Source organism: Penicillium antarcticum (assembly GCF_028974205.1).
Source record: "Penicillium antarcticum strain IBT 31339 chromosome Unknown utg000009l_segment0_segment0, whole genome shotgun sequence".
Classification (NCBI taxonomy): Eukaryota; Fungi; Ascomycota; class Eurotiomycetes; order Eurotiales; family Aspergillaceae; genus Penicillium; species Penicillium antarcticum.
The window spans coordinates 5934048-5959052 of record NW_026695307.1 but is presented as its reverse complement, the minus strand read 5'-3'; the positions used below and the strand labels follow the sequence as shown (position 1 = coordinate 5959052).

General features: G+C 48.9%; 8 protein-coding genes across 8 annotated transcripts; 3 read left to right on the top strand and 5 right to left on the bottom strand.

Annotated features, from left to right (window-relative positions):
* Positions 1–259: 259 nt before the first annotated feature.
* Positions 260–2543, bottom strand: N7508_010590 (RNA lariat debranching enzyme; the record flags this gene model as incomplete). Its single annotated transcript, XM_058468650.1, has 3 exons — positions 260–2290; positions 2341–2442; positions 2511–2543. The coding sequence occupies 3 exons, from the start codon at positions 2541–2543 to the stop codon at positions 260–262; spliced, it is 2166 nt and encodes a 721-aa protein (XP_058316496.1).
* Positions 2544–5255: 2712 nt separating this feature from the next.
* On the top strand, positions 5256–8474 carry canA (putative cullin binding protein CanA; the record flags this gene model as incomplete). Its single annotated transcript, XM_058468649.1, has 3 exons — positions 5256–7610; positions 7666–8004; positions 8058–8474. 3 exons carry the CDS (start codon positions 5256–5258, stop codon positions 8472–8474), a joined length of 3111 nt encoding a protein of 1036 aa, XP_058316495.1.
* A 592-nt stretch (positions 8475–9066) lies between these two features.
* On the bottom strand, positions 9067–10662 carry N7508_010588 (class I SAM-dependent methyltransferase; the record flags this gene model as incomplete). Its single annotated transcript, XM_058468648.1, has 9 exons — positions 9067–9184; positions 9261–9689; positions 9750–9936; positions 10003–10028; positions 10089–10205; positions 10252–10293; positions 10425–10481; positions 10544–10590; positions 10639–10662. 9 exons carry the CDS (start codon positions 10660–10662, stop codon positions 9067–9069), a joined length of 1047 nt encoding a protein of 348 aa, XP_058316494.1.
* A 3461-nt stretch (positions 10663–14123) lies between these two features.
* On the bottom strand, positions 14124–15471 carry N7508_010587 (putative integral membrane protein (Pth11); the record flags this gene model as incomplete). Its single annotated transcript, XM_058468647.1, has 5 exons — positions 14124–14450; positions 14522–14754; positions 14827–15076; positions 15135–15202; positions 15258–15471. The coding sequence occupies 5 exons, from the start codon at positions 15469–15471 to the stop codon at positions 14124–14126; spliced, it is 1092 nt and encodes a 363-aa protein (XP_058316493.1).
* Positions 15472–16485: 1014 nt separating this feature from the next.
* N7508_010586 (FAD-dependent oxidoreductase) lies at positions 16486–18334 on the bottom strand (the record flags this gene model as incomplete). Its single annotated transcript, XM_058468646.1, has 3 exons — positions 16486–16698; positions 16775–18041; positions 18099–18334. 3 exons carry the CDS (start codon positions 18332–18334, stop codon positions 16486–16488), a joined length of 1716 nt encoding a protein of 571 aa, XP_058316492.1.
* A 651-nt stretch (positions 18335–18985) lies between these two features.
* On the bottom strand, positions 18986–20491 carry N7508_010585 (NAD(P)/FAD-dependent oxidoreductase; the record flags this gene model as incomplete). Its single annotated transcript, XM_058468645.1, has 3 exons — positions 18986–19134; positions 19195–20151; positions 20203–20491. The coding sequence occupies 3 exons, from the start codon at positions 20489–20491 to the stop codon at positions 18986–18988; spliced, it is 1395 nt and encodes a 464-aa protein (XP_058316491.1).
* Positions 20492–21026: 535 nt separating this feature from the next.
* Positions 21027–22741, top strand: N7508_010584 (uncharacterized protein; the record flags this gene model as incomplete). The annotated part of the gene is made up of 4 exons (XM_058468644.1): positions 21027–21153; positions 21213–21303; positions 21355–21578; positions 21648–22741. 4 exons carry the CDS (start codon positions 21027–21029, stop codon positions 22739–22741), a joined length of 1536 nt encoding a protein of 511 aa, XP_058316490.1.
* Positions 22742–23460: 719 nt separating this feature from the next.
* On the top strand, positions 23461–24939 carry N7508_010583 (DUF1593 domain-containing protein; the record flags this gene model as incomplete). The annotated part of the gene is made up of 1 exon (XM_058468643.1): positions 23461–24939. One exon carries the CDS (start codon positions 23461–23463, stop codon positions 24937–24939), a length of 1479 nt encoding a protein of 492 aa, XP_058316489.1.
* Positions 24940–25005: the final 66 nt, after the last annotated feature.

Genomic DNA, 25005 nt, shown 5'->3' with positions numbered 1-25005 from the left:
TCAATACATTGTTCTAAGCCTCTTTCTTGACCTCGTTTTTCCCATTTTCGAGTGCCTCGGGTGAATCGTTCAGATCACGTCAAGGTGGGGTGTATGGACAGAGTATTGCCTATAAGTTTGTGACTACTGTTGGTAGAGAAGGCATCTAATACGAACATCTACATTATGGAGCAATTTTAATGACTGGAGATGTTATGAAACTATTCGGGTTTCATAGGCTTAGCACTTAAGTTAACATGATGAACTGAATAGACGAGAACTACCATCCGCCACGACCGCCACGACCGCCACGACCGCCACGACCGCCACGACCGCCACGACCGCCACGACCGCCCCGGCCACCACGGCCTCGGTTCCCACGGTGCGGACCCCTGCCATGACCGCGACCCCCACGGTGACCATTGTGTCTACCGCCACCACGATAGTTATCTGGACGGGGACCAGCAAGGGCACGAGCCTCACGTTCCTCATTCGAGACATCGAACTTGTTCTCGATACCGATCAAATCGCAAAAGTAAGTGGTCTGAGGGTTGGTGTACTCAGGAGGCTGGTCCTCAGTGGCGATAGATACGGATGGGTCATAGGGGGGAGCAGTCTGTACAAAGTTGTAGGGGACATCCAGACGGCCAGCTTTGACGACATTCTCCTCAATCCAAGCACGCTCTTCTTCAATGCGGTGTTTGTAGTGATTATCACCCTTGTGATCAGGAACGCGGGCAAACGGATTGCCAAGTTCAAGATCGTCTGCGAAAACGCGACTGATTGCGAGCCACTCGGGATCGTATTGCAAGCAGAAGGGACGCTGGATCTCATTGCCAGGTACCGCAGAGATCGGTTCGATTTCAAGCAGTTCAACGAACTCATCCCTGGGCATCGGCTTGTCCAGAGCGAGGAATTTAGTTGTGAGGTTCTTAATTTCCGCAGCGAGTTCTTTCTGTGGCTTTGGGGCTGGAGGGGGTGGAGCATCCAAGCTACCTGGAAGCTGGGTGCCCAGAGCCCCAAGGAGGTCATCATCGGAGTCAGGGTCGCTGGTATCGGCTGAAGAATCAAGGCCAAATTTGGGTACCACTTTCGAGAGAGGTTTGGTTTGGTCAGAGGCTAACAGGGCGTTACTCGTGCTGACTGGGCTGCTACCCAAGCTAATCCTGTCATCGTTGTCGACTTTTGAGCCTTGGTCCGCAACAACTGTCTTGGCCTTCAATGGAATCACTGGTTCAGGGCGGGACTTAGCGACGGGGCTGCTTTCAGGGCTGCTATCCAAATCGACTTTATCGGTATTTTCAACTTTGCTTTGATTTTCATCAGGTAGTTCAGTCGGCTGTCCATCGGAACCGCGCACAATGTTTCTCTTTACTCCTTTGATGACTGAGATCTCAGTTGTTTCCATTGGGCGCACATAGCCCGACACCTGTTGGTGATTGGCATCGCGCGCTTCGTCTCTTTGGGCCACATTGTGGAGGTTATTCCAGGCAGCAAGATGCTCAGCCTCGGTTCCAGTAGCCTGTCGGACCGCTCCATTCACAAACAAGCCTTGGGAACTGTTGGATACATCGCCCTTACTAGCAGCAGCAGGAAGGTTATCACCTGGGATATCGGCAGCAGGGACGTCGGAAGCGAAAACACTGCCAGCGGGAACATCGGCGGTGTCGGGGACGGCAATCTTTGGGGAAATGGCCTGAGCAGGACCCAAAGTAGTTCTTGAATGCTGCACCTCGGCGGTGAAACGGACATGAAGATGTGCCGAAAACCAGAAAGCCGGGCGAAGGTAGTTGAAGACTTCACGAGCAGCTTCATTTCCTAATCTACCACTGACAGAATCTTCTTCAAATCCTCTCTTCTGCCTGAAGAGACGAGTGAAGTTGCCGTGCATTTCGATGGCACGCGGCCAATCGTGGGACAGGCCAATGTCAACTTGGCTGCGTACCTGAAGGAGTTTGCGGACGTCGAGTTCGCGCACGTGGTAGATAGACTGAATATCAGAGCCATTCATAGGGAGGCGCTCGAAATGGGGCTTGCGGTAGTCGTATCCCTTCCATATTCCGGACATGCCAGAGATGCGCAGGGGACCAAACCTAATGGTATTGGCCGCGCCGAGGAAATAAATGTTGGGAGCGACCCAGCCACCGTAGTAAAGCTCTAGCAGGTAGTTTCCTGCCTCATGATTGCCACCGATGAATATGGTCAAGAAAGGAGCTGTACGCTGACCACTGTAGTATTCGTGGAAATCGCCAATCTGCTTGTACTTGGCCGGCACAGACAAGCAAGTCGCATCGTTGGAGTTACGCAAAGCCTGATGGTATTAGACATGAATTCATTCAAGCACGAGGCATGATAAATTACCTGGAAATCCCCGCCAATGATGAGCAGATCAACGGTTTCCCATTTCTTGGCCTGCGCCTTCTGCTGGACGCGCTCATAAATCTCATGAAGGCTGCCGTGACCCTACATTAGAATGTTAGCGACGGAAGCTGTGAAGTGGGGTGGTCATATAGACCGGCCTATTAACTTACGCAACCTTCAAATGCAATGCGCGGAGTAGACATCGCGAAGTATCAATTGATCAAAGCAATGATATCAACGTGTTCCACGCGGTAAGGCCGACGAGTCGTCGTCCGTAGGGTTCTCGAAAGACCCGAAAAACAAGAAGTGCGACGACACAAGAAAAAAAAGTAAAAGATGGGAAAGGAAAGGGGGAAATCGTTGAAAGGAGCGAGCGTGGAAAGGAAGTAGATGAGATGAGGTGGAGCTTGGACCATTTTAAGCTCGGAAGCAAATCTCTGACGTGCAAACCAACCAATTCATTGTCAATTTGATCCTAGTAGCCTCACTTCACCACATCAAACCCAATCATTATCCAATAAGCATCTTTGCTCGCATTGAGAATGGCTACCGATTCAAGGCAGGGGTTTCTCAATCGAGCGGCTGGCGCGCTCGCCGCCAGTCCCTCCACGTCCTCCCATCTCCTGTCACTACACACACAGCTTGTTCACGAAAATTCTAAGGCATTGAATAATACACAAAAAAAATGTTACTGTGGTGCCTGTGGAAGCCTCAGAGAACCTCGATGGACGAAAGTCACCGATGTCAAACCCAAAAGAGACAAAGCTTCAAGCCGGTCTGCGCTTCCTGGGTCTATAGCTACCGTCTACAAGTGCTTACGATGTCGTAAACGTACAGTGCTTCAGTCTAAGAAGAAAAATTCTCTCAAAGCTCTACGAGCCTCTGCTGCCAAGGCATCCAGCAAAGGCCCAACTCTTGATACCAACGATCTACAAGCATCAATCGATTCCTCCAAATCAGCCGACAACCAAAGCAGCAAGAAGAGAGCCAAGACACGCAAACAAGGCGGTCTTCAAGCACTTATGGCGTCGAAGAAAAGTGCGCAGCCTTCACTTGATCTTTTCGACTTCTTGCAGTGAGGTCACCTGACTCACCCTCAGCTACTTTATTGGTGGCACTGTATATAATTTTATAACCCCTATATGACTCTTTGCACAAAATCTATTATGTACCACTTACATTACGCCCGCGAATTGTACTAGGTAGAAGCCACTAAATTGATTTTAGGACTCAGTCGCAGTATAGCAACTCTGGGAGGCTGTCGCAGTACTTCCAACTGGGATCATAAATATGTTCAGAGCGCTATGGGGTTCTAGACAACAGCAGGTGCACCATGTCGTACATTTTTTGTAGCTAACTTGACCTCTCTATTTTTCATCTCTTTTTCACCATTTTCGATTGACTCGGTTGAACCAATTAGATCCTATACCCTTGGGAGTATGAACGGACTTATGGCCAATGACAGATACTAATTCTTTTGGGGAGCTTCATAGGGGTGAAGAAACCCTCTTCTTTCACTGTCACGGTCAGTATATCCATCTTGCTTGCCCTGAACATCATTACTACACGTTTCGGCGAGACTCAAGGTATAGCTTTCATTCCTTTAAAAAGTTGAACCGGCAGTGTTACCGTCCCATCTCGGGCCGCCCAGAGCCGATCTTTAAGTGGCTTAGCAAGCTCATATACAACCATAGCCGTTTCCCCCAATTGGCCGTTTCTTCGGTTACCCATGCTTTTGTAAATCTGACGAAATAAATCTTTTCTTTCGAGGAGTTACATATCAGGTAACGAGCACCAGCACCCCACCACAAGAGGAGAATACCTAGACGATCTATATTCCTGACCACCGTGTTAGTGTTGGTTTCTTCTCACTGAGGTAGAAGATGGACCTGCTTGAATCAGTTGAAAAAGACGTCCCGAATGCGATCGCGGGTCTCACTATCTAGATCTCAAAACTGTCCTGCGCCATCAGAATCACCTAGACAAAGCCTTCAATCTTCTCCCATACAGTCCATGTAGCATGACCGCCGGGGACCGGGCCTTCTGGACCCTGTAAGCCTTTGTTCCATGCGAGAAGCGCGGGATTATCGGTGCATCCTTTCACTATCCGAGCCTGGTATGCCTCCAGTACTGGAGATCGGAAATCCCCCCGTGGCTTCGCGTGCCCAAGAGTCGGGACCGCTTTCGTATTCATCAAGGCCGGAATGTGTTGGTGAATCCGGACAAAAGCGGTAGCCGCGTTGGAGCCTACAGAATCGCAACAAAGGAACTTTGCACATGCGTATGAGGGTCCATCGGAATCAATGCTCTCCTTTTGGTGGACTCATTGGTTCACTCTGGAAATGACCTTCCATTTGGAAGATAGTTCAAGGCTGATGATAGTGAGGGGCTTTATTTCGGGTCATCATTCTTGACCATTACAAGAATACATGTTGCAGGCTGACGGAGTTAGTGCTGTAGAGATAGAAAAAGAAGTCGAAGGCCAAAGAAATGCGTTAAACGGTACACTCGCTTCAAAGCTTTCAAGTGTCCACATAGTCTTCATGCTTCGGTCATCACGCTTCCAAACCTTTGGCTTGCTTGGGCCTCGCTTTTTTCGACATCACTTCTTTCATCGTTACTTCACTTGAATCTCTTGGGTGTCGCGTGTTGTAGTTCAACGATTGCAGACTGGTCATATAGTAGAGCGATGTAATGTAGTGATATCAAGGCGGCAAAGGAGGCGGTGAGAGCTTGATAGAGGGGAACATCAGTTTTTGCCGGATGGTAGCAACAGACCGCCGTAACAAGCATCATGTGGGGAACTTGACCCTCCGAATCTGGTTTACCTTAACTCACCTCAGTCCGACGCGATTTAACCGCTGCAGCTCTGTGGTTCAATATTTGCCCTTTGATTGTGGATGTTCATCGCCGCAATGTCGGTCTACTCTAACGATGACGAACATGATCCCCAGGTGGACGAGCTCCGCGAGACAGCCCTCGTGACGCTAGAGGCATTGATCAGCTCGTGCAACCAACAAATGCAGCCATACCTTTCTAATACTACTCGATCAGCTCTACGATTCCTCAAATATGACCCTAACGTTGCCGAAATGGAGGACGACGAAGAGATGGGTGGAACACAAGACGATGGGAGCGAAGACGATGCCACAGAAGAGCCCGACATGGACGAAGACGATGATTTCGAGGATTTCGAAGAAGATGGGGGCTACAGTGACATTGATGACGTGAGCTGGAAGGTCCGCCGATGTGCGGCCAAGCTTCTCTACACTGTCATCTCCACCTACGGCCGTGGTCGCGCCTGGGACAATTCCGCTTTGTTCCAGCAGATTGCCCCTGCTCTGGTCTCCCGCATCAGCAAGGAAAGAGAGGAAAGTGTGAAGCTAGAGGTAGTATCTACCTTGACCGCCCTCGTGCGGAAGACAGGAGAGGGCTCGATGATCGTCACATCCAATGATTTCCTTGAGGCCGTCGGTGGATCAAAGAACTCTCGCAAGCGCAGACGTCAGGACAGTGATGCAAGCATGATTGACTTTGAACCGAGCATTGGAGCCTCTTCAGCAATTGACTCTCCCGCTGCTCCCTCTTCTCCTAAGTCTGGTTCGCAGGCAGACCTGGCGAGGTCCGTCCCTCTGATTGTACAGAACCTCGTCAAGGTGTGGAGGCAGGCTTCGATTCCTCTTAAGCAAGCTGCTATCATTCTCCTCAAGAGCCTCTCTCTTGTTCGTTATGGTGGACTCGCAGACCATCTCCAACAGATCGAAGACCTAATTGCAGATGCCCTTAAGACCTCATCTTTGTCAGGGAGCGCTCCCGCTCACACTGGCGCTGCCGTCAGTGCTGGTACTCTTCAAATCGAGACTCTTGGCCTCATTGCAGCAATTGCTGAAACTCATTTGTCCGATGCGCTTCTCCCATTTCTTATCGCCCTGGTACCCGGAGTGGTTGCAGCTGTCAACGACCGCAACTACAAGGTCAGCAGTGAAGCGTTAGGCGCTGTTGAGCAGGTGGTTAAGGCTTTCACCCCTCCTCGTGTATCCGCCAATGCTTCCGACGTTACTCAGCAGCTGCAAAAGCTCTATGATGTTGTCCACTCACGAATTACCGACACTAGTGCCGATCTCGAAGTCCGTCAGCGCGCCATCCATGTTTTTGGTGTTATTCTGGCACGCACCTCTGGGCAACGTGGATCAGAGTTTATATCTGCTGACAGGCGATCGACCGGCCTTTCGGTTCTGCTTGACCGCGTGAAGAATGAGACCACTCGTCTATCTGCTGTCCGTGCTGTTGACGATGTCGTCGTTCTGGCGTCCCGGAAAGAGGACGCGACCAATGAATGGGTCAATGAAATTGCCCTTGAGCTTGCATCCAACCTGCGCAAGTCAGACCGTGCCTTGCGGGGTTCATGCCTAGAGGCTCTTCGCAGTCTATCAATGAACCCGACCGTCAGGTCCCATCTAGCCCCCAACACCATGGCATCATTGGAGACTGCCCTTCTGCCTCTTCTTGCTGCTCCTGATTTCCACACCCTTACTCCTGCTCTTATCATCATTGCCAAACTTATTCCTGGTAATGCCAAGCTGCTTGTTAACAGCGCACTGATCTCTTCCATGTGTTCTATTGTCAAGCAGCCCCTAGTCGGTACTGTGCTCAAGGCTCTCCTGCTTATTGTGAAGGTTATCGGCGACGAAGGCGCCGGAGCTGAGTTGATGAAAACCCTTCTGCAGGATGTGGGCATTACTGGAGATTCTTCCGTGGTTGGTAGGGCCGTTGGAACTCTCCTCGTCCATGGTGGACCAAACTTGGGAGTCACAATGGAAGACTTCTCTACAGAATTGAAGACTGCGCGGGACGATAGCCGCAAATGCCTCGCACTCGCAATTCTAGGAGAGATCGGCTTACGAATGGGCCCGCAGTGTTCGTTGACTCCCAACCACTTCATTGCCCATTTTGAGTCGCAGTCGGATCATGTTCGCTTGTCCGCTGCCACCGCTCTTGGTAATGCCGCTGCGGGTAGCGTCAAGGCCTATCTCCCTATCATCTTAAACGGCCTCGAGAAGTCCAACTCGCAGAGCTACCTACTTCTCCACTCTGTGCGGGAGCTGCTTCAGCACCCCGAGGTTGTGCGGCCTGACCTTGCGCCATCTGCTCACAAGCTGTGGCAGTCACTCCTCGTCGTTTCCGAAGAAGAGGATAACCGGGCGGTCGGTGCCGAATGCGTGGGTCGTCTGGCACTTCTGGATCCCGTTGCCTATATCCCTCACTTCAAAGTAAATAGCATCCATTCATCTCTCGGAGTTTTCAGTGCTGACTCAAAATCTAAAGGAGTACCTCGCCAGTCCAGTCCCTGCTGTTCGCGGAGTTGTGATCTCAGCCTTCCGCTATACGCTTGCTGATCCAAGCGATGCCTTCAACGATGTTCTCCGACCATTGATGGTGCCTCTGTTGACAAACATGCTTGCTGATGGCGATCTGGGCAACCACCGACTCGCGCTGACTACTCTTAACTCCGCAATCCATAACAAGATGGACCTTCTTCTTCCTCACCTTGATGAACTGCTTCCCGCTGTTTTGGGAGACACCAAAATCAAGCCAGAGCTTATTCGCGAGGTTCAAATGGGTCCATTCAAGCACAAGGTTGATGATGGTCTTGATTTGCGAAAGGTCAGTGCTCCTTGCTCTTATTGTGAATGCAGGAACTAACACATTTCCTCTAGAGTGCCTACGAAACTCTCTACGCATCGCTTGACACTTCATTCTTCCACACCCACACACAGGAACTATTTGATCGCGTCCTTGCCGGTATTGACGACGAACAAGACATTCGCGCCATCAGCAACCTCATGACTTCCAAGTTGATTAAGATTGTACCCGAGGCGACTGAACGGTTGCTTGACGCTTTGTCAGAGCGCTACACTGCCGTCCTGTCATTCAAGCCGAAGGAGAACGCCGTCAAGCAGGAAATTGAAAAGGCTCAGGAGGCATCTTTGGGTATTCTAAAGATCACCAAAGAGCTAAGCAAGGCTTTCCCTGGTGCAGAATCCTCCAGCGACCTCCACAAGTGGAAGGGATATATGGAGTGGGTCCGGCGTACCTTTGCTCTGCAGCTTCAATCTTTGGAGGTGGACTTCTAAGCTTCGGTTTTCCGCCTCTCGGCGGAGACTCGACGTAAGACAACAAAAGTACATTGTTAGGCTTTCTTGCAGCGACCTACATGTAGCTTACGACTTCATTCCTTTCAATCTATAGCGTTGATATATAATAATCGACAGCGTTAGAATGCCTTGAGTTGTATCGGTCTGCTCTTTATCAAGGAACTACTCCATACACTGCGAGGCTTCAATACGATGGGCTCGGATCTCCTATCAACCGTTAACTCTCAACCATGACTCGAGCAACTTTTGTCTGCGTACACCTTCTACAGGCCTACATCTGATCTCGATGGCCCGGTTAATTCTATTGCGTGTCTGACTATGAGATAGATAAATAATGGTAGTGTTTTGGGATCAATTCACGCTAAAAAAAAACAGATATGTTAAGTTCGTATGCTTGCAACAAATGTTTGAGTAAAGGACACAAAAGAAGAGGTATAATGTAGGCGCATACAAGCACAAAGCACATATACACACAAAATACAGGATATTGAAATGCAGCAGGGTACAGTCCGTCAAGGGAAACAATCAGCCTCGCAAATGAAAAGCCTCCATCATACAACAAGTGTCATTTTTATTCTCGAGACTCTTGCTTGATATAAATTGGATCGATTTCAAGAGGCGTTTCCTCTTTAACATTCTCTTGCCTAGCAAGCTCGTCGGGGAGAGGTTTACGTGCCCAAACACGTCGTCTAAGAAGATACGTCAGCAATCCGAATCCAAGACCGACAATGAGCCAGCACAAGAAAAGTGAAGAGAAGTACTCACGCCCGCTGATAAATATGGTAATGAGGATTCTTAATCTCAGCCCTTAACTTCGCCACATAAACGGTGACCTCATCCTTAGACCAAGGATCTGGCGCACCAAACTTGGTAAGCAGCCACATACACCAGCCCTCCATACCAGAAAGCCAATGCTGGTAGTGAGCAGTCCCGGCTTCCTTATACTTCTGATCACGAGGCCAGGGGCCAATGGGCCACTTATACTCTTTCTCATGGATGTCCACGAAGCCGAACTTACGCATGCTACTGTCCATCGTATCAATTGTGCAAATGGGACGCCCAGCGCGTACGGTGCAATCGAAGAATGTTGGACCCCAGGTGTGTAGGATGCTGTCATCTGGGAGGCTGCCATCATCGCAAAACACGTAGGGGCTTATTTCGAGTTGTTCGATCCAGCCGCCAGGTTTTAAATTGCTGATTGCTTGTTAGGTTACCGGGATCCGATCGGGATTCAGATAGAAGTAATAGACTTACTCGTAACATTGTTGGTAGACACGGTCCCACTCAGGTGGTTCAAAGGACCCGCTCATGCCTCGCATGTGAATTAGGTCAAGGGGAACATTCCAGGTCCACTCCTCGAGGACATTATCGACCTCTAGGATGCAATTCGGGGGGACCCAGGTCACTGGGGGTGGAAAGAGGTCTACACCGTGGACGGTTGCTGAGCATGGTCAGTCTATTTAGACAATACCTTGCTTGGGATTTCCAATGGGGGTAAATGACTAACCTTGGGGTAAGAAGTCGGCCACATCGCTGAAAATTGTGAGCGGACTTCCCTAATGAAAGAGAACGGTGATTTTATATGCCACCTACATTGCCCAATTACCTTGACCCGTTCCAATGTCGAGGATCTGCGCATTCTTGTACTGAATAGGTGCTAGGAAAAGTGGATTTTCGTTTTCTGATTCCAATACCAGGGCAACCACGTGTCTACGCTGGTCAGTAGGGGAATAATCGTACAAGGGGTGGTTCATACCCAGCTTCATACGACTCGAAAGACAGCTCATCCGAGGGGATACTAGTAAGCGGTCAGCTTGGCGGCCTTTTTGGAGACTTTAGACCTGCGCACGGATATTCCCTGCTGCTCAACGTTTGATATCTGTGGAAAATTACTATATGTCAAACCAGACATATTGATGGGACATTTACCGACGACCATTTTCTATGAAGCCCCGATAGATAGAAGAGTTGATGGAGGTGGTTTCTCTAGGGTTCTGTCAGATACAATTTCGATAACCATTGGGGAAGGGTAAACCGGTAAACCTTACGACTGCCAATCATCGCCATAGGTGGTGGTGACATAAACATCAGGATCCTAAGGGTTTATGAGCATGGCACAATTGATCTTGCGAGCAATACTTACCACATTCAAGATATCTTCTGCCATGTTTGGAATTAGTTCCCGAGGGTGGGAAAAAGGAGAGCTGAAGCTGGGTGTCAGTTTGACAAACAAGACAGCCCTTAGTCCCCCATCCTTGCGCGCCAGGTCGAACGGGATTGGACAAGGGAACAAAGCCTGTACTTCCGCCCCGAGTCAGTGCGCCCGAAGACTTTCGCCCTAGCCACGTTGGTCGGAAACCGTTTCCGTTGGGTCTAGGGGTGTTGGTTCTTTTTGGGTATAACTCCCCGGATGTATCCGCGAATGGGATTGCTCTGTGTAATCTGGGACTTACATTAGATTATGAACATATATAAGGAGACGAAACTTGTGGTGGGGATTAAAGTATGAAGAAATGCACGTCGGTGGGTTATACACCGGATTCGGGCTCAGGCAGGACTTAGTGCCTTGGGAACACGTTGTTGGTCTCGGATCTACGTTGTTCCCTGTTTGTCACATTTGCTTGAGACCCGTGCGCTCTTGAACCCTCATTCGACGATGTGCTTTTGCATCTAGATAAAGAGCGGGATGCATTCTACAAATCCGTTGGCGAATACTGTACAGCAAAGGCTCAAGCCTCGGTGGAAAGGTTTCACCAGTGATCGTCAGCAGGGATCCTAGAGCGGAGTTTTAGCCTCCGACTCGGACCGATGTGTACTGACTGCAGCTCCTATGTTGTGAGATTGAATAGGTACAAACTCTTGATGGTGAGAAGGTTACAAGAGACGATATCGAACAGTGCATTACATTCATGTACTTTGCTCTTTCGCTCTTCGTTCTTTAAACTCACGTTGTAAATTCCTAAAATGGTGAGTTGAAAAGCATGTGTTACGAGGAACCTACGCTGCGAGAAACAAGTTGAGCTTTCGATTACTTCTTTTGGTGGTGGACCGAGCAATGCTATCTTTTCAAAACATACAAGGGCTTACCTCCGAGGAAAGAAATGCACTGGCTGCTAATCTAGGCAACGAGAGAGCAGCCTCCCGCAATTTGGAATCGACCAAAACGACCCTTCAAAAGAGGTACGCTAAAATCAGGTACACTTGCCGACCAGCTCTCAACGAGAAGTCGAGTATGTGTGGGTCGACACCTGCTGTGTTGATAAGAAGAGCAGCGCAGAATTGTCTGAGGCAATCAATTCCATGATGAGATGGTACGAGCACTCCAAGGTTTGTTATGCCTATCTGGCAGACGTGCCTCCACTGCCAGAACTTGATCCTAAGCGGTCCCAATTTTCAAAAAGTCGATGGTTCAAGCGTGGATAGACCTTGCAAGAGCTGGTTGCCCCAAAAAAAGTGGACTTCCTGGCTAGAGATTGGTCACCTCTATTTTCACGGGAAGAAATCCCCGGGCTTATCGGGCGTATCACTAGTATTCCCGAGTTGATTTTAGGACCAAGACAACTTTGCATTAGTTTAGGTACTTTGCTAAGCGAATTAAGCATTGCTAGACGCATGAGTTGGGCATTTAAGCGCGAAACCATTCGAAAGGAGGATAAGGCTTACTGTCTGCTCGGTGTATTTGGAATAAACATGCCACTGCTGTATGGCGAGGGAGCAAAAGCCTTTTTCAGGTTGCAGGAGGAAATCATAAAACATTCAGATGATCAGTCCTTATTTGCATGGAATCCGAATAGGGATACCTCTCCACTACAGTCTGTTGAAAAATTCAGCCCTCCAAACCTCGATGACCCCGACGCCACGACCGGATCTTTCGCGAGTTTCCCAGAAGTCTTTGCATAAAGCGGGAATTATACTCACCTTGATGTTGGTGCGCCGACGCCTCCTTTTACTATCCTTTTACTATGACCAACAAGGGACTTCACATAGATGTTCAGCGTCTCAAATTGGGTGACCATTCATTTGCTCTCCTTCAATGCTAGTCCACAAAAGATCCCAGTTCAATCCTTGCAATACCACTCATGTGCATACGAGATGATCTTTATGTCCGGGTCAATGCGCGGGTCAATTTGGTCAGCATCGTGTCGGGAGCAAAGTGTACCTAAGACCAACTGTTGAGTTTGGTAGCCATGCCGCCAGGCTTCCTGATTTTACGGTCATTATGAAGACCATTCTATCAAATCTCCGCCTGAGTTCTGTGGCACGGTATTTGATTTCATCTTGCCTGGTAAGTTATGATCAAGATCTGCGAGAGTACGATGGCTTCATGTCATGCGAAGCCACACTGTCCAAGCCATTTTACATGCCGTTCATCACGTTCAAAAACTGAGATTCTTGTCCTGGGTCAGGATTGATTGATTACTGTTGCCATTTAATAAGCGTATACGCAGCTTCCCCGATGGTGCGGTTGCAGCGGACCAGTAGTATTTTTTTTCCCTTGGATATTCACTGATTTGTGACTTGTGACCCAGAAGATCTTTCCGTTGGTGGATTCCTGCTTCTCGGCACATCGAACGATCATTGGACTTGTTATATTCTATACGTACAGCAGGCTTCTGTAAGAAGATTTCTTCCTAAGTCTAGACAGTGAAGATTGATTTCCAATGAGATATCCTACATCAACCCTATGTCGAAATTCCCATCATTGTATTAGTATGAAGTGTCGATCGTATGTCTCTACCGTCTTCTAGCTGCTCCTGTAGTCAATTATAAGTTTCAAGGCAGGTCTTGCCGATCGAACACCATTATTCAATCACCGAGCAGCTGACACAGCATTGAACAATACTCTACGTCTTATGGATTGGATACACATGCTGAGCACTCCCCGAAGAAGAAGTAGACGGCATTGCAAGGTTGGTGGATATGTATGCGATTCTACTAGCCACTTCAAACCCATTCCCGACGCCGCCATGCACCTTTTGACTGCCAAGGTTCCTATGAGGCTTATCAGAATATGCACTGCAGAAATGCAGAATCCTATCGACATATTTCTAAATATCACTATCCTTATGAATGCTGTGAACATGCTGGATGGCCTGGTTTTGGCTTCGATGTGTGTGTGCAAAGCATACCATGAATGGATATATTTTACGCCGTTGGAACCTATCATATGTCTTCACAAATATTGCATAACTGTTCAATCAGCCCAGAGACTTGTATGTCCGAAGAATTATACCCCGCAGCCTGGCAAGAAACTCGGATGATGACAGTTTGCATTTGATATTTGTAGTCTATTAGAGAAATGGTTAAAGATAACATTTTGACGTTATGACCATACAGTTTTATTACGAGCATATTACTAGAGACTGGCATGACAAGAACTACTTTGGAGTCCATGTGGATTGAATGCAAGACTAGCGTGTCATAGCTCGTACAATACATAACTTATTACTTAGACACATTGTCATATGGGTGCTATAAAGCGGTCGCCTTGAGCGTGGATTTGCCCAACCTATTGAGAGTGCAACTCTCAGGATATTGTTGTGGTTTTCTATATCATCATGCCACACATGCATGGTCTTCAGAGGTAATGTAGAAGCAGGCATTGAATTCACAGAATACAGCGATAGTCTAACCATTCTCGACCTTGTAAGACATAGTCTTGTAGATTTGCATGTTATCTCCTTCGCCCAGGATATGTTCTTCGCTACCCGTATCTATTACGGATGACAGCGCACCTCTCTTCTTTTGTCGCACATGTGCCACTGGTGAAAGAGTAGGAGGGACTAATGTGCTGCCATTGCTGGTATTCCGGCGCGATCGCATTGTATCGTTTCCGCCCTCGGGCATCGAGTCGAGGGGGTAAGTGGGCCCCGTTCCATGCTTGCGGTAAGAGGAAATAGTTGACGCGAAGCTCTTGAACAGAGGCCCGTAGGTTGGAATGCAGGTAATCACTGCCTGATAATAAAGTCCGTTAGTTTTGCAGATCAATCAGAATAAAAGAGCCATGTAAAATAAGGGCAACATACACCAAGGCTAACTTCAACAATCGACCAGCAGATGAGACCTTGACTGTCCGTAACGGTTTTCAGATTTTTCACACTGAAGATTCGAATTATTTGGATAATTGTGATGAAGAAGCCCAATGCAAATATGGCAGTCAAGACGAGCTTCTGCTTTCGCTGGAGTTGAAGTTTCCATAAAACAGGCAGGGGGAGGATGATAACGAGAATATCAAATCCTAGGTTTGTTCCAGCAAGAGCTGTTTGCGACTAGTTAGCATCTCATCCCTGACGCCCGCGAAAAAAAAAAAAAAAAAACATAACAAGCATACCATAGTAGAATGACACAGTGTCAATGCATGTTCCCTCGACGGACATATCCCACTGCTTTGCAACAGGCCGACAGGAAGCCGAAATAATGAAGGTAAAGATTAACTGTGTTATTACACAGGTAGTAATTGCGATAAATATGATGAGCCTATAAGTTTGCACAAAACCACCAATCCGGAGGTATGAGGCGAGCAGCGCAACTTTGAAGGCCAAAAGATCGAGGGTATAAACAGGTCCACCGGCGTATTGAATCTATGCGAAGAGTCAGACCGAGTCCCAAGTATAGTCACCACCATTCCATAGTACGGACCTTGCTAAATGGAATAACATTTTCTTCCGGAAAGTATGCTTGGCTCAATCCCATTCCCCATCGAGTTTCTTTCAAAGTCAGTTGAGTTGTACTTTCAAATCCCTAATGGCACTCAAAGCTTACGAGCAATTGTGAGACCTCCGTAAACCGCCGTTAACAGCACACTAGCCAGCACCGTATAGTCATCCCACCACGGTGTGCGCTTCGTGGTAAGCCGGACATAGAATCGCAGACATACCGCCAACAACGCAAGAGTTGGAAACACCACACAAATAGCAATGACACGCCCAATCTTGGTATCTGGATCTGGTTTATGAAGATTATGAACCCAAGTCATCATGAGACCGCTTGAGAGAGGGTGCTAAGCAATCGAACAAGAAAAGCGCCAGTCAGATGCTTGACAGGAGGGTGGCTCATTCTTATCAATATACACTTCAACCCAACAAGATAATTTGGCCCCCTCTCAGATCATCATGCAGAAAATAGGATACGTCTGGGATTGCAAATAAGTCGGGCCTACCGAATTTGCAGATCTAGATTGTGCACGGAAGGATACTACGAGGCCAAGACTACCATGACCACAAAGCATATAAACGTGTATTCCTAGGTAATATACTCTGCACGCCTAAGTGCGGTTAATTTCTCACATAGTCCACTACATGTAACCCAAGAGAGTTTATTATCCACTTGAGAATCCTTCGATTCTTGGTCCAAACATGTTCGATCAGGCTGCACGAAGCTGGGCTCCACAATTTATAAAATTGTTTTACGTCAATTTCACCGTGGCTTGTGGTTCGCCGGTCGAATGCTGGGCCTAGTGGGACGGGCGATAGGCCGCAGTGGAACCATGGGCCAATGGCAAAGTTTAGATCCGTTTTAGGTTGGTTTCATGTTGATCGCCGGGTGGTTTGCTTTTCACATTCCACTTTTGCACAACGCTTGGATTATGTGAGATCTTGCTTTGACGTGGGGGAAGGGGAGGTTGAACGTCAAAAGGCATGGATATTCATGCCTGTACCTATAGTCTGATTGATACTTGATTTTAGCGCATCTTGCAACCTGGGATTACTGCCATGACATGACCACTGGTACTGCGTAACTCGGCGTAATTTTCGTTGAGGGATTTAATATAAGGAAACTTTATACGCTGCAGGCACCAGACTTTACCAGACTTTTGCTTCGTATTATCCGATAGGAGAATATATTAAAAGGGTCTCTGTTTCTGCAAAAGCAATATGCCATTGTTCTTGGCTATCTATATCCCGTGGGGGCTGAGACAGAAACTCTATATAACTCAAAATCCAGACCCACAGGTTCTTGGGCGCCAACCTGCTGCAAATAGGAAATATTTCTACAGATCTCCTCCGAAGCCACGGAGCTTTTGAGAGCCTTCTTGCCTAATCTGGCAAAGCCGTCCGTCTTCGTGCTGCTTCCAAGCCTCCGAGCCGACGGCTGTCACAGCATAGAAGATATCGTTCGGGTCATACTTGGCCTTGATCTTTTGCAGCTCGGGATAATTCTTGCCGAAGAAGTATTTCTGCCAATCAGGTTGTCGGAAATCGGCCTGTGGGAAAGATATCAGCATTAGGCTCACAATTTGCTATTAGCACGTTAATATCCGTGAATAGGAGAAATCATACCTCGTTCATGTACGCTCCTGAGGCTGGCGCCAGTGCTATCAACTTGGGCATGTACACATCTGTCATCTTCCGCTGCTCCTCGAGCATAGCGCTATCGGCATTGAACTTCCAGGGAGTACTGAGGGTTGTGGCAAACAGAGTTTCGCGCCAGGCAGGCAGAACAGAGTTGTAAACATCTCCCACAACCTCCTGAGAGACATTCAAGGCAACCCCAATAAAGGTAGCACCATCCTCAGTGATCTCTCTGTAGGCCTGGGTCAAGGCCGTGTTGTTCTTCTGAACCACCGATCGGGGAATCAGCCAGCCGCCATACTGGGCCTCGCCGACCCCAATGTCCTGTTGAATGTCGTTGTACTCATCGAGGTAGCTACCATACTGCTTGGAGTAGGAGGTGTACTTGATACCCAAATTCTGGAGATCCATCAAGAAAGGATTGATCAACGAAAGCAGCTTCTTCTCAGGAATGTTGGGACCGGTCATGGGGGAGATTGCAAAGCTGCTGTTGGTGTAGAACCAGATTGTCATCGCACCGGCATCAACGATTTCCGGTAGTCTCGTCTGGAATAGCTCAACGGCTTTGTAGAACTTGTCCTGCGAGATACCAGTGTTGGTAAAAGTCAAGTTGAGACCTGAGACCGGGGTGCCTGGGTGAGCCTTGGAGGTCATCGACCAAACAACACCAAAGGTGCTACCACCACCACCGCTGAGAGCCCAGTAGAGATCAGAAAACTCGTTGTCGCGAGTGGCGGTGATGAAGTCTCCCTCAGCATTGATCACTTCCCATGAAAGGACCTGGTCGGCACCAAGTCCATATCGAGAAGAGAGCGCTGAGTGACCACCGCCCTGACTGTAACCACCTGCAAGACCAACGGTAGGGCATTCGCCTCCGACAACCTGGACACCTGCTTCTTGGGCCGCCGCGTACGCTTCGAATCCCTGTACACCTGCACCCATGGTGATGGCCTTGCCGGTGTAGTGGCAGTCCTTATAGTCCTGGATCTTGATGTCCTTGATGTAGTGTGTCCAGATAGCCAGGGCACCAGCACCAGTAGACTTGCCATTGTAGTCATGGCCAGTGTTGCGAACCACAACTCGAATGTTCTGCTCCGCGGCGAATTGAAGCGCCTTGGAAATTTGGTCTGAGGTCGTTACGTTCACTGCGTAGGAAACATAATTGCCTAGTGTGCAGGGCTTGGAGACGGGGTGGAAAGGATCGCAGGTGCCATTGGTGAAGTATGGAGCCATGATAGACGAGGAAGACTCATAGCTAGTTTAAAATTAGTTAGCAATTCTTTGCGAACAGAAGGAGCTCTAGGGAACTTACTGCTCCTCGGGAACTGTCCAGCCCTCACGCAATGTCGCACATTGGGCCTCATCGTAGTCAGGCGCATGACAGGGCTGGCCAAGAGGTACAGTCTTTACCAACCGACCATCAATTGACTGGTTAAACTTGGTCCAAACATCCTCAGCAGGCCAGCAAGCATCACCGGGGAAACATCGGCAGGCCGAAGAAGCTCCCGCGGACACCGCCAGTAGGGAGGTTAATAGGAAGGACAACATTGTGTTGATTTTACCATTCTCATCAAGTCTGGCGGGGAACTTGCATTTTAAATGAGTTGACTGCGTTTATTAGACGCAATGCATGAGGGACCCGCTCAACACCGATTGGAGAGCCCCTTGCGAGGGTCCCTTTCGGCCCCCAAACAATGTATTTTATGTTACGACTCATTCATTCATCCCGGTTTTTAATGCCGGTCTGGCATTGGGCTTGAGTCATTGGAACAGAGTCTAAGCGTCTCACATAATCCCAGTTAATCGAAATTTCCTTTCGCTGGTCCATGCTTCAGGAAGACGGTGTTGAAAGGGGATCCGACCCCGAGAAGATCGACATTGTCGGCTTACCCCGTCTAAGTCCATCTATCGCGCTATGATCTGTCATGTTTTGTTTGACAGAAATGGGTTGTGTGCTATTATACTGGCCCACAATCGTTACAGTGAATATCAGGGGTCTCGGGAAGCTCTAGATTCCTTATCTATAGTTACCATATAAGTCTGTCGTATACTTTTTCCTGCGAGTATTGGACAAGTGGAGATTGGGTGCATACTATAGCGCCCCGCATAGGCTAAAAAGCCCATACACGTGGGACATCCGTATATTGCATGTCATCCAATAGAAAATGTCCGATATTTCCGAAATTGTTAAGGCCCCGACTACCAAATAGACGGCAGATCTCCACCTGAGAGTCGGGACAGTCGCTTTTCGGTGAATTGGAAACACTCAGGCAACCCAGTCTCATCCCAGGGTTTTCCAAGAATAAGCTTAGCGACTCCCGGGGCACAGGTGAATATCCTCGCCATACCTACTCATAGTTAGCTTCATGATTTTCAACGTGATTTGTACCGAAAGAAACGAGACCCACCATGACCGTTGAAGCCAGCGCAAATATATTGTCCCGGTAAAGATTCAATCGCGCCAATAAACGGAACAGAGTCGGTAGTCATAGCAATAATTCCCGTCCAAGCATGATCCAAGCCTTCGCCGTGCATGGCAGTCTCAGACAGATAATCGGGAAACATCTCACCAAAGCTGCGTAGAGCATCCTGGACAATTTCCTCGTTGTATCGAGTATCATCAGTGCTCAAACGACCAGCAATGGTCTCTGCACTTAATGTCGGGTTTGATCGGGATACACCAAGCACGAATGTGCCATCTGCTTGCCGCTGAATGAGTGAGTAGAAGTGATGAAGACTGTAGCGGAGCGAGAAGGTGTTTTGCAGCGCTTTCCCTCCCGAGAATTCTGGGACTGGGATGATGGAATGGGCTTGCGCGCGATTTGGGCGCATATAGGGATCCAAGTGCGGAAGTAAGAGGGCCGCGTGGGCATTCGTGCAGTGAACGATCTTCTCTGCTGTGATCACTCCACGCGCGGTATGGACGTCCCACATTCGGGAAGTCGGGCTGGCTTTGATTTCAGTAGCAGGACAAAGGGTGTGCAACTGAGCTCCCTTGGAAATGACGGTTTGAAGAAGGAATTGTGCGAGCTTTGCTGGGTGGCTCGACCCTGCTGGCCATTCATATGCGGCGATCGCTCCAGGAACTCTGGTCTTTTGTTGGGCCTTTTCGCCTTCGTAGAATTTGATATGTGAAGCATCACCTCCCGCCTTTATGAAGGATTCTAGACTCTCCTTTTCATAGGCGGCGAAATCAGTGGTCATGCAAACATCGAACGTTGTAGTTAAATTGAAGTCGCAGGGCACATTGTGCTTGGTGACAAACTCATTTACTCTTTGAAGGACCAGTCGCTCATCTTGTATAATCTTTAGAGCTTGTTCCTCTCCGTGAACTTTAGAGTATGCACTAAAGCCTCGGAATGCATCTAGTGATTCAAGATTAGAACTTTACGGAATTAAGAACGTATGCCACAAACCTGGTCGCACATGTCCAGCGTTGCGCGAGCTTGCTCCGCTTGCTGCTTCCCGTGCCTCGAGAATGACAATGTCCTGCCCCTTGACTCCTTCTTGTATCAACTCGAAAGCAGTCAAGCTTCCTGATATGCCGGAGCCAATGACAACATACTTGGATTTTGGAGGGACATCCGCATCTTTGTTCGCATATAGATGCGGAAATGCCCGGGTCGTTCGTTGCCAATAACTCAAACAAGGGGTTTGGTTCGGTAGGCTCCGGCTGCTGCCCTCCTGTTGACTTAACGCCGACATTGTTGTGAACACTCCGACAATTGAAGATTCCTATTTCCGGGTATATGTAGGTGAGTCAACGTCGATTGTCACTTATTCTGTGTTGGCCGTTGTCGGCGCTGGTAGTGTTCACGTTGAGTCGCCGGTGCGGGGAATAATCCCCTATCGCGGACTACTTCCGGTCCCCAAGGCCGAGTGCGATGAGCTTTGTCCTTCTCCGCGCTAATCAAAGGGGATTGCTTGGAGACCAAGCTCATATTCAAGGAAAAGTGGAGGTGTCACGGACGCCAAGAAGGAGTTTGGAGTGTCTATCTCGCTATCTAACAACTCCGGCCTGCCTCCGAGGTTACTCCAAGCTTCAAAGAATGCAACTATTGGTGTGTTTTATCACCTTTTAGCCTAACAAGTAGCATCTTTCCGGATCTGCAGCCGATTCTACCCCGGACGTGACTATCTTTTATCTGCGAGGGGTCATGCACGCCTTATCTGGTTCGCTCCGACCTTCTATAAGGGCCAGGGTCGCCACATAGCTCTTTCTTCCAACCACCTTCCCGCCATGGTGTCTTTCAAATTATGGCCTCGCAGTCGCATTGCACCGAGCGATGATATCCGTTCCGCAGACGAGAAGGCCCTGGTGCGCCGTCTTGATATCTTCCTCATGACTTTCGGTTGTCTCTCACAGGGTGCGTTGGGCGCGCAAGACCCCTCAGACCGAGGAACAAGCAAACCTGACCTGACGCAGTTATAAAATATCTCGATCAACAAAATATTAACAATGCCTACGTCTCTGGCATGATGGAAGATTTGAATTTACACGGCAACGAGCTAAACTTGTGAGTCGGAAGTACCCACATTCCCCGGATTTCACTAATGCCCGCCGCTAGATTCACGACCTACTTCAATGTCGCCTACTGCATTATGCTCATCCCGTCCCAGATTATCCTCACCTATGTGCGACCAAGTTATTGGCTTCCTGGGCTGGAAATAATCTGGGGCGTGTTGACTGGGTTAATCGCTATGACCAGCAATGCGAAACAAGTATACGTTATCCGTGTATTCCTCGGTCTATGCGAAAGCAGTGCTTGGCCTGGAATGATGACTCTATTCAGTACGTTCGATCTTACCCTTTTGCCACCAGTATTTTACTAGCCGTCCGGGACTTAGTAACCATATCCAGTGTACTGGTATACACCAACAGAACTAGCTAAACGAATGGGGTTCTACCACTCCTGTCAAGCAGTCGGACAAATGTTGTCTGGTGCCATGCAAGCAGCCATCTCTGACACCCTAAACGGGCACGGCGGACTAGCAGGCTGGCGCTGGCTATTCGTGATCAACGCGATCATCACAGTTGTGTGGGGATTCGCAGGATTCTTCATGATCCCCGATCTACCAAATCGACCCAACCCGCGCGCTTTCTGGTTCAAAAAGGTGCATGGTGAACTATCGCTTGAGCGACTCGCTCGCAACGGACGTGCCGAGCCTAAGCGTATGACATGGGCCGGTGTTAAGCGCACATTCTCCGGATGGGTTGTATACTTCATTTCGATCCTTTATATTGCGACCGTTCTTGGTACTTACGGGTATGTCTATTTCTCACTGTTCTTGAAGTCACTCAAGAATCCGGATGGAACGCCCAGATGGACTGTGTCGCAGGTCAACGCAATTCCTATCGGGGGCTCGGCGATAAATGTTGTCTTCGTTTGGATTTGGGCTTTGTTGTCTGATTACTTGAAGACTCGATGGACCTTGATCGTTCTCCAGGCTGTTATTGGAATCATCCCTTGCATTGTCATGAGTATCTGGACAACACACCCAGACACGATTGCTTTATCGGCCGCCTACGCATCGTACTTCATCTCCTATATTTGTCTTGGTACAGCGCCACTCATTTTTGCCTGGCTGTCTGATCTTATCCCTCAGGATCCTGAGGCGCGGTCGCTTGCTGTTGGTGTTGCGGTTGCCGGGTACTACTCGATCTCTGCATGGTCGCAGGTTCTCGTCTGGCCTGCTTCCCAAGCCCCATTCTACAAATATGGATGGCAGTCTGCATTGGCTCTGTTGGTACTGGTCATTATCATGACTTGTACCTTGCGCTTCGTTGATGTGCGATACCTGGCACCGCAACGTGAGGAGTTCCGCGCTATCCTGGAGGATGACATTGCGGCTGGTAAGGCTACTTCATCTGCAGTTGTTGATCAGGAGGGCGCAAGTCGGCAGAGAGATGGGCCTTCGAAGTCTACTCACGTCACAACTGTGGATGAGGTCTAGACCACAATGCCCTTCCGTTCTGGGGGCACTGATGATGATTGTTTCCCGCCGTATGTTCATTATTTCGATACCCTTGCCAAACAAATACAAATATGAATGACCCTTAGTAAATAATTAATACTAGGAATGTATTCTAAAATACAAGGCCCGAGGACACATGTCAAAATTCAGAATATTAAACAACTATGTATCTCTCTCGCACAAGACCACTCTCCTCTGTCATCCTCGTCATCTCAAGTGAATCGCGTAAGTTTAGTAGTAAAGCGGGTTTTCAGGATCAGTAAGATCAAACACAACACTAGAATATAGGAGATGATGCAGTAGTACTGACCTAGTGAAGGTAGAATATGTAATCGATGAAGAAGCCATGCCATATCTAGCATTTCTTAGACGATTATCCATTTGAGGTAAGTGTAACCACTGATGACGGACTTCTCGGGGTGGCTTGAGGTGCAGTACAGGTTTGCCGTATTCGTATAAATATTTCCAAAGGCAATGTATACGTAAATGAGTGGTTATTCTACCCTCTTGAGGAACGCAATGCGGAGCGACCCCGCCAGGGCCAATGACCAAAAGTGTGGGGTCCCCGCAATTCCTCTGTAGGGCTAGCTTCAGGGTTTACGTGACCTATATAAACAGGCTCAAACTTGATCTTGATATCTCGTCGAAGATCAAATATCACGCTCGATAATCCTACTGGACAAGCTGCATTGCCCGGTATGTGGTCCATTGTCCGCCATGTTTTCACACTTGGCTTGGTAGCCACCACGCTGCCTGCCGTATCGAGCTATGCTACCAGCAAATCAGCGAAACTGCGCACGGTCGTCACAACCGACATGGAGCAAGACGACCTGGCCTCACTCATCCGATACCTCCTTTATACAAACGACCTCGATACGCAGGGCATCATCTATAGCTCTAGCGTATGGCACTGGGCCGGCAATGGCAACGGCACATCGTTGCGCTGGACCGGCACCCGGACCATCGAGGACATAGTCCTTAAGGCTTACGCAGAGGTTTATCCGAATCTTCGTTGCCATGATCCATCTTATCCGACCCCAAAGGAGCTGCTGTCCACGGTCAGAATTGGCAACATCGACTTTGAGGGTGAGATGGATAAGGACACCGCTGGCTCTGATCTCATCAAAGAGCTCTTGCTGGACGATGATCCCCGAAAGCTTTACTTGCAGGCCTGGGGTGGCACCAACACCATCGCCCGTGCTCTCAAGTCAATCGAGGACCGGTATTCCAAATCACGCAACTGGGCGCGTATCAAGGAAACTATCTCCCGCAAAGCTGTCATCATGGCTAGTGGCTTCCAGGACGATACGTACGTTGAGTATATCGCTGCGCACTGGCCCCAAATCCGCGTCGAGGAGCTTTCAGCTGGCTACGACCTCTGGGCATACAACTGCAACAAAGGCCAGGGTAATGTCCGCGGCTTGCCCAACGACAACTTGTATTTCACCGGTGAATGGATCAGACCAAACATCGAAATGGGACCGTATGGAAGACTCTACCGCGCCTGGCTCGACGGCCAGTCCATGCCGGGCGATCCAGAGGACATTTTCGGCAATGCAACGGCAGCAGTCACTAGCTGGTGTAATCCACTCGACCCATACGACTTCCTTTCCGAGGGTGATAATGTGGCTTTCAACCCATTGTTGACCACTGGCCTCCAAGAACCAACCAATCCGAAGCTCGGTGGCTGGGGCGGCCGAGCCAAGCAAAACTCTACATCTCCAGATCTGTGGGTGATGGCTGAAACTGAGGCCGGTCAAAATGGCACCGAAGTGGGCTTGTACACCATGAGCCGTTGGATAGCGCCAATTCAGAACGACTTTGCGGCCCGCATGCAGTGGACAGTGAAATTGAAGTACAGCGACGGAAACCATGCGCCCTCTGTTGAGATTTTGAATGTTGGTTCAGTGAAGGGGTATCCTGGGGCTACGGTAAATCTGGCTGGTGCAGTTCACGATCCAGATGATGACAACGTCCACACTTCCTGGTGGCAGTATCTGGAGGAAGGTACATACCCCGGTACCGTGGCTGTGGCTGCTCAGGGGAAGAACCGAGCGAGTGTGACGATTCCAGCTGACGCAAAGCGCGGTCAGACTATTTCGATCATTCTGGAGGGAACCGATGATGGGCTGTTTCCTTTGACTCGCTATGACCGTGTTTTTATCAAAGTCCTTTAATTTAGCTTATTTCGATCTTCATATCATTTCACTTCTATCAGTTGCTCAATAATAATATACACGAAG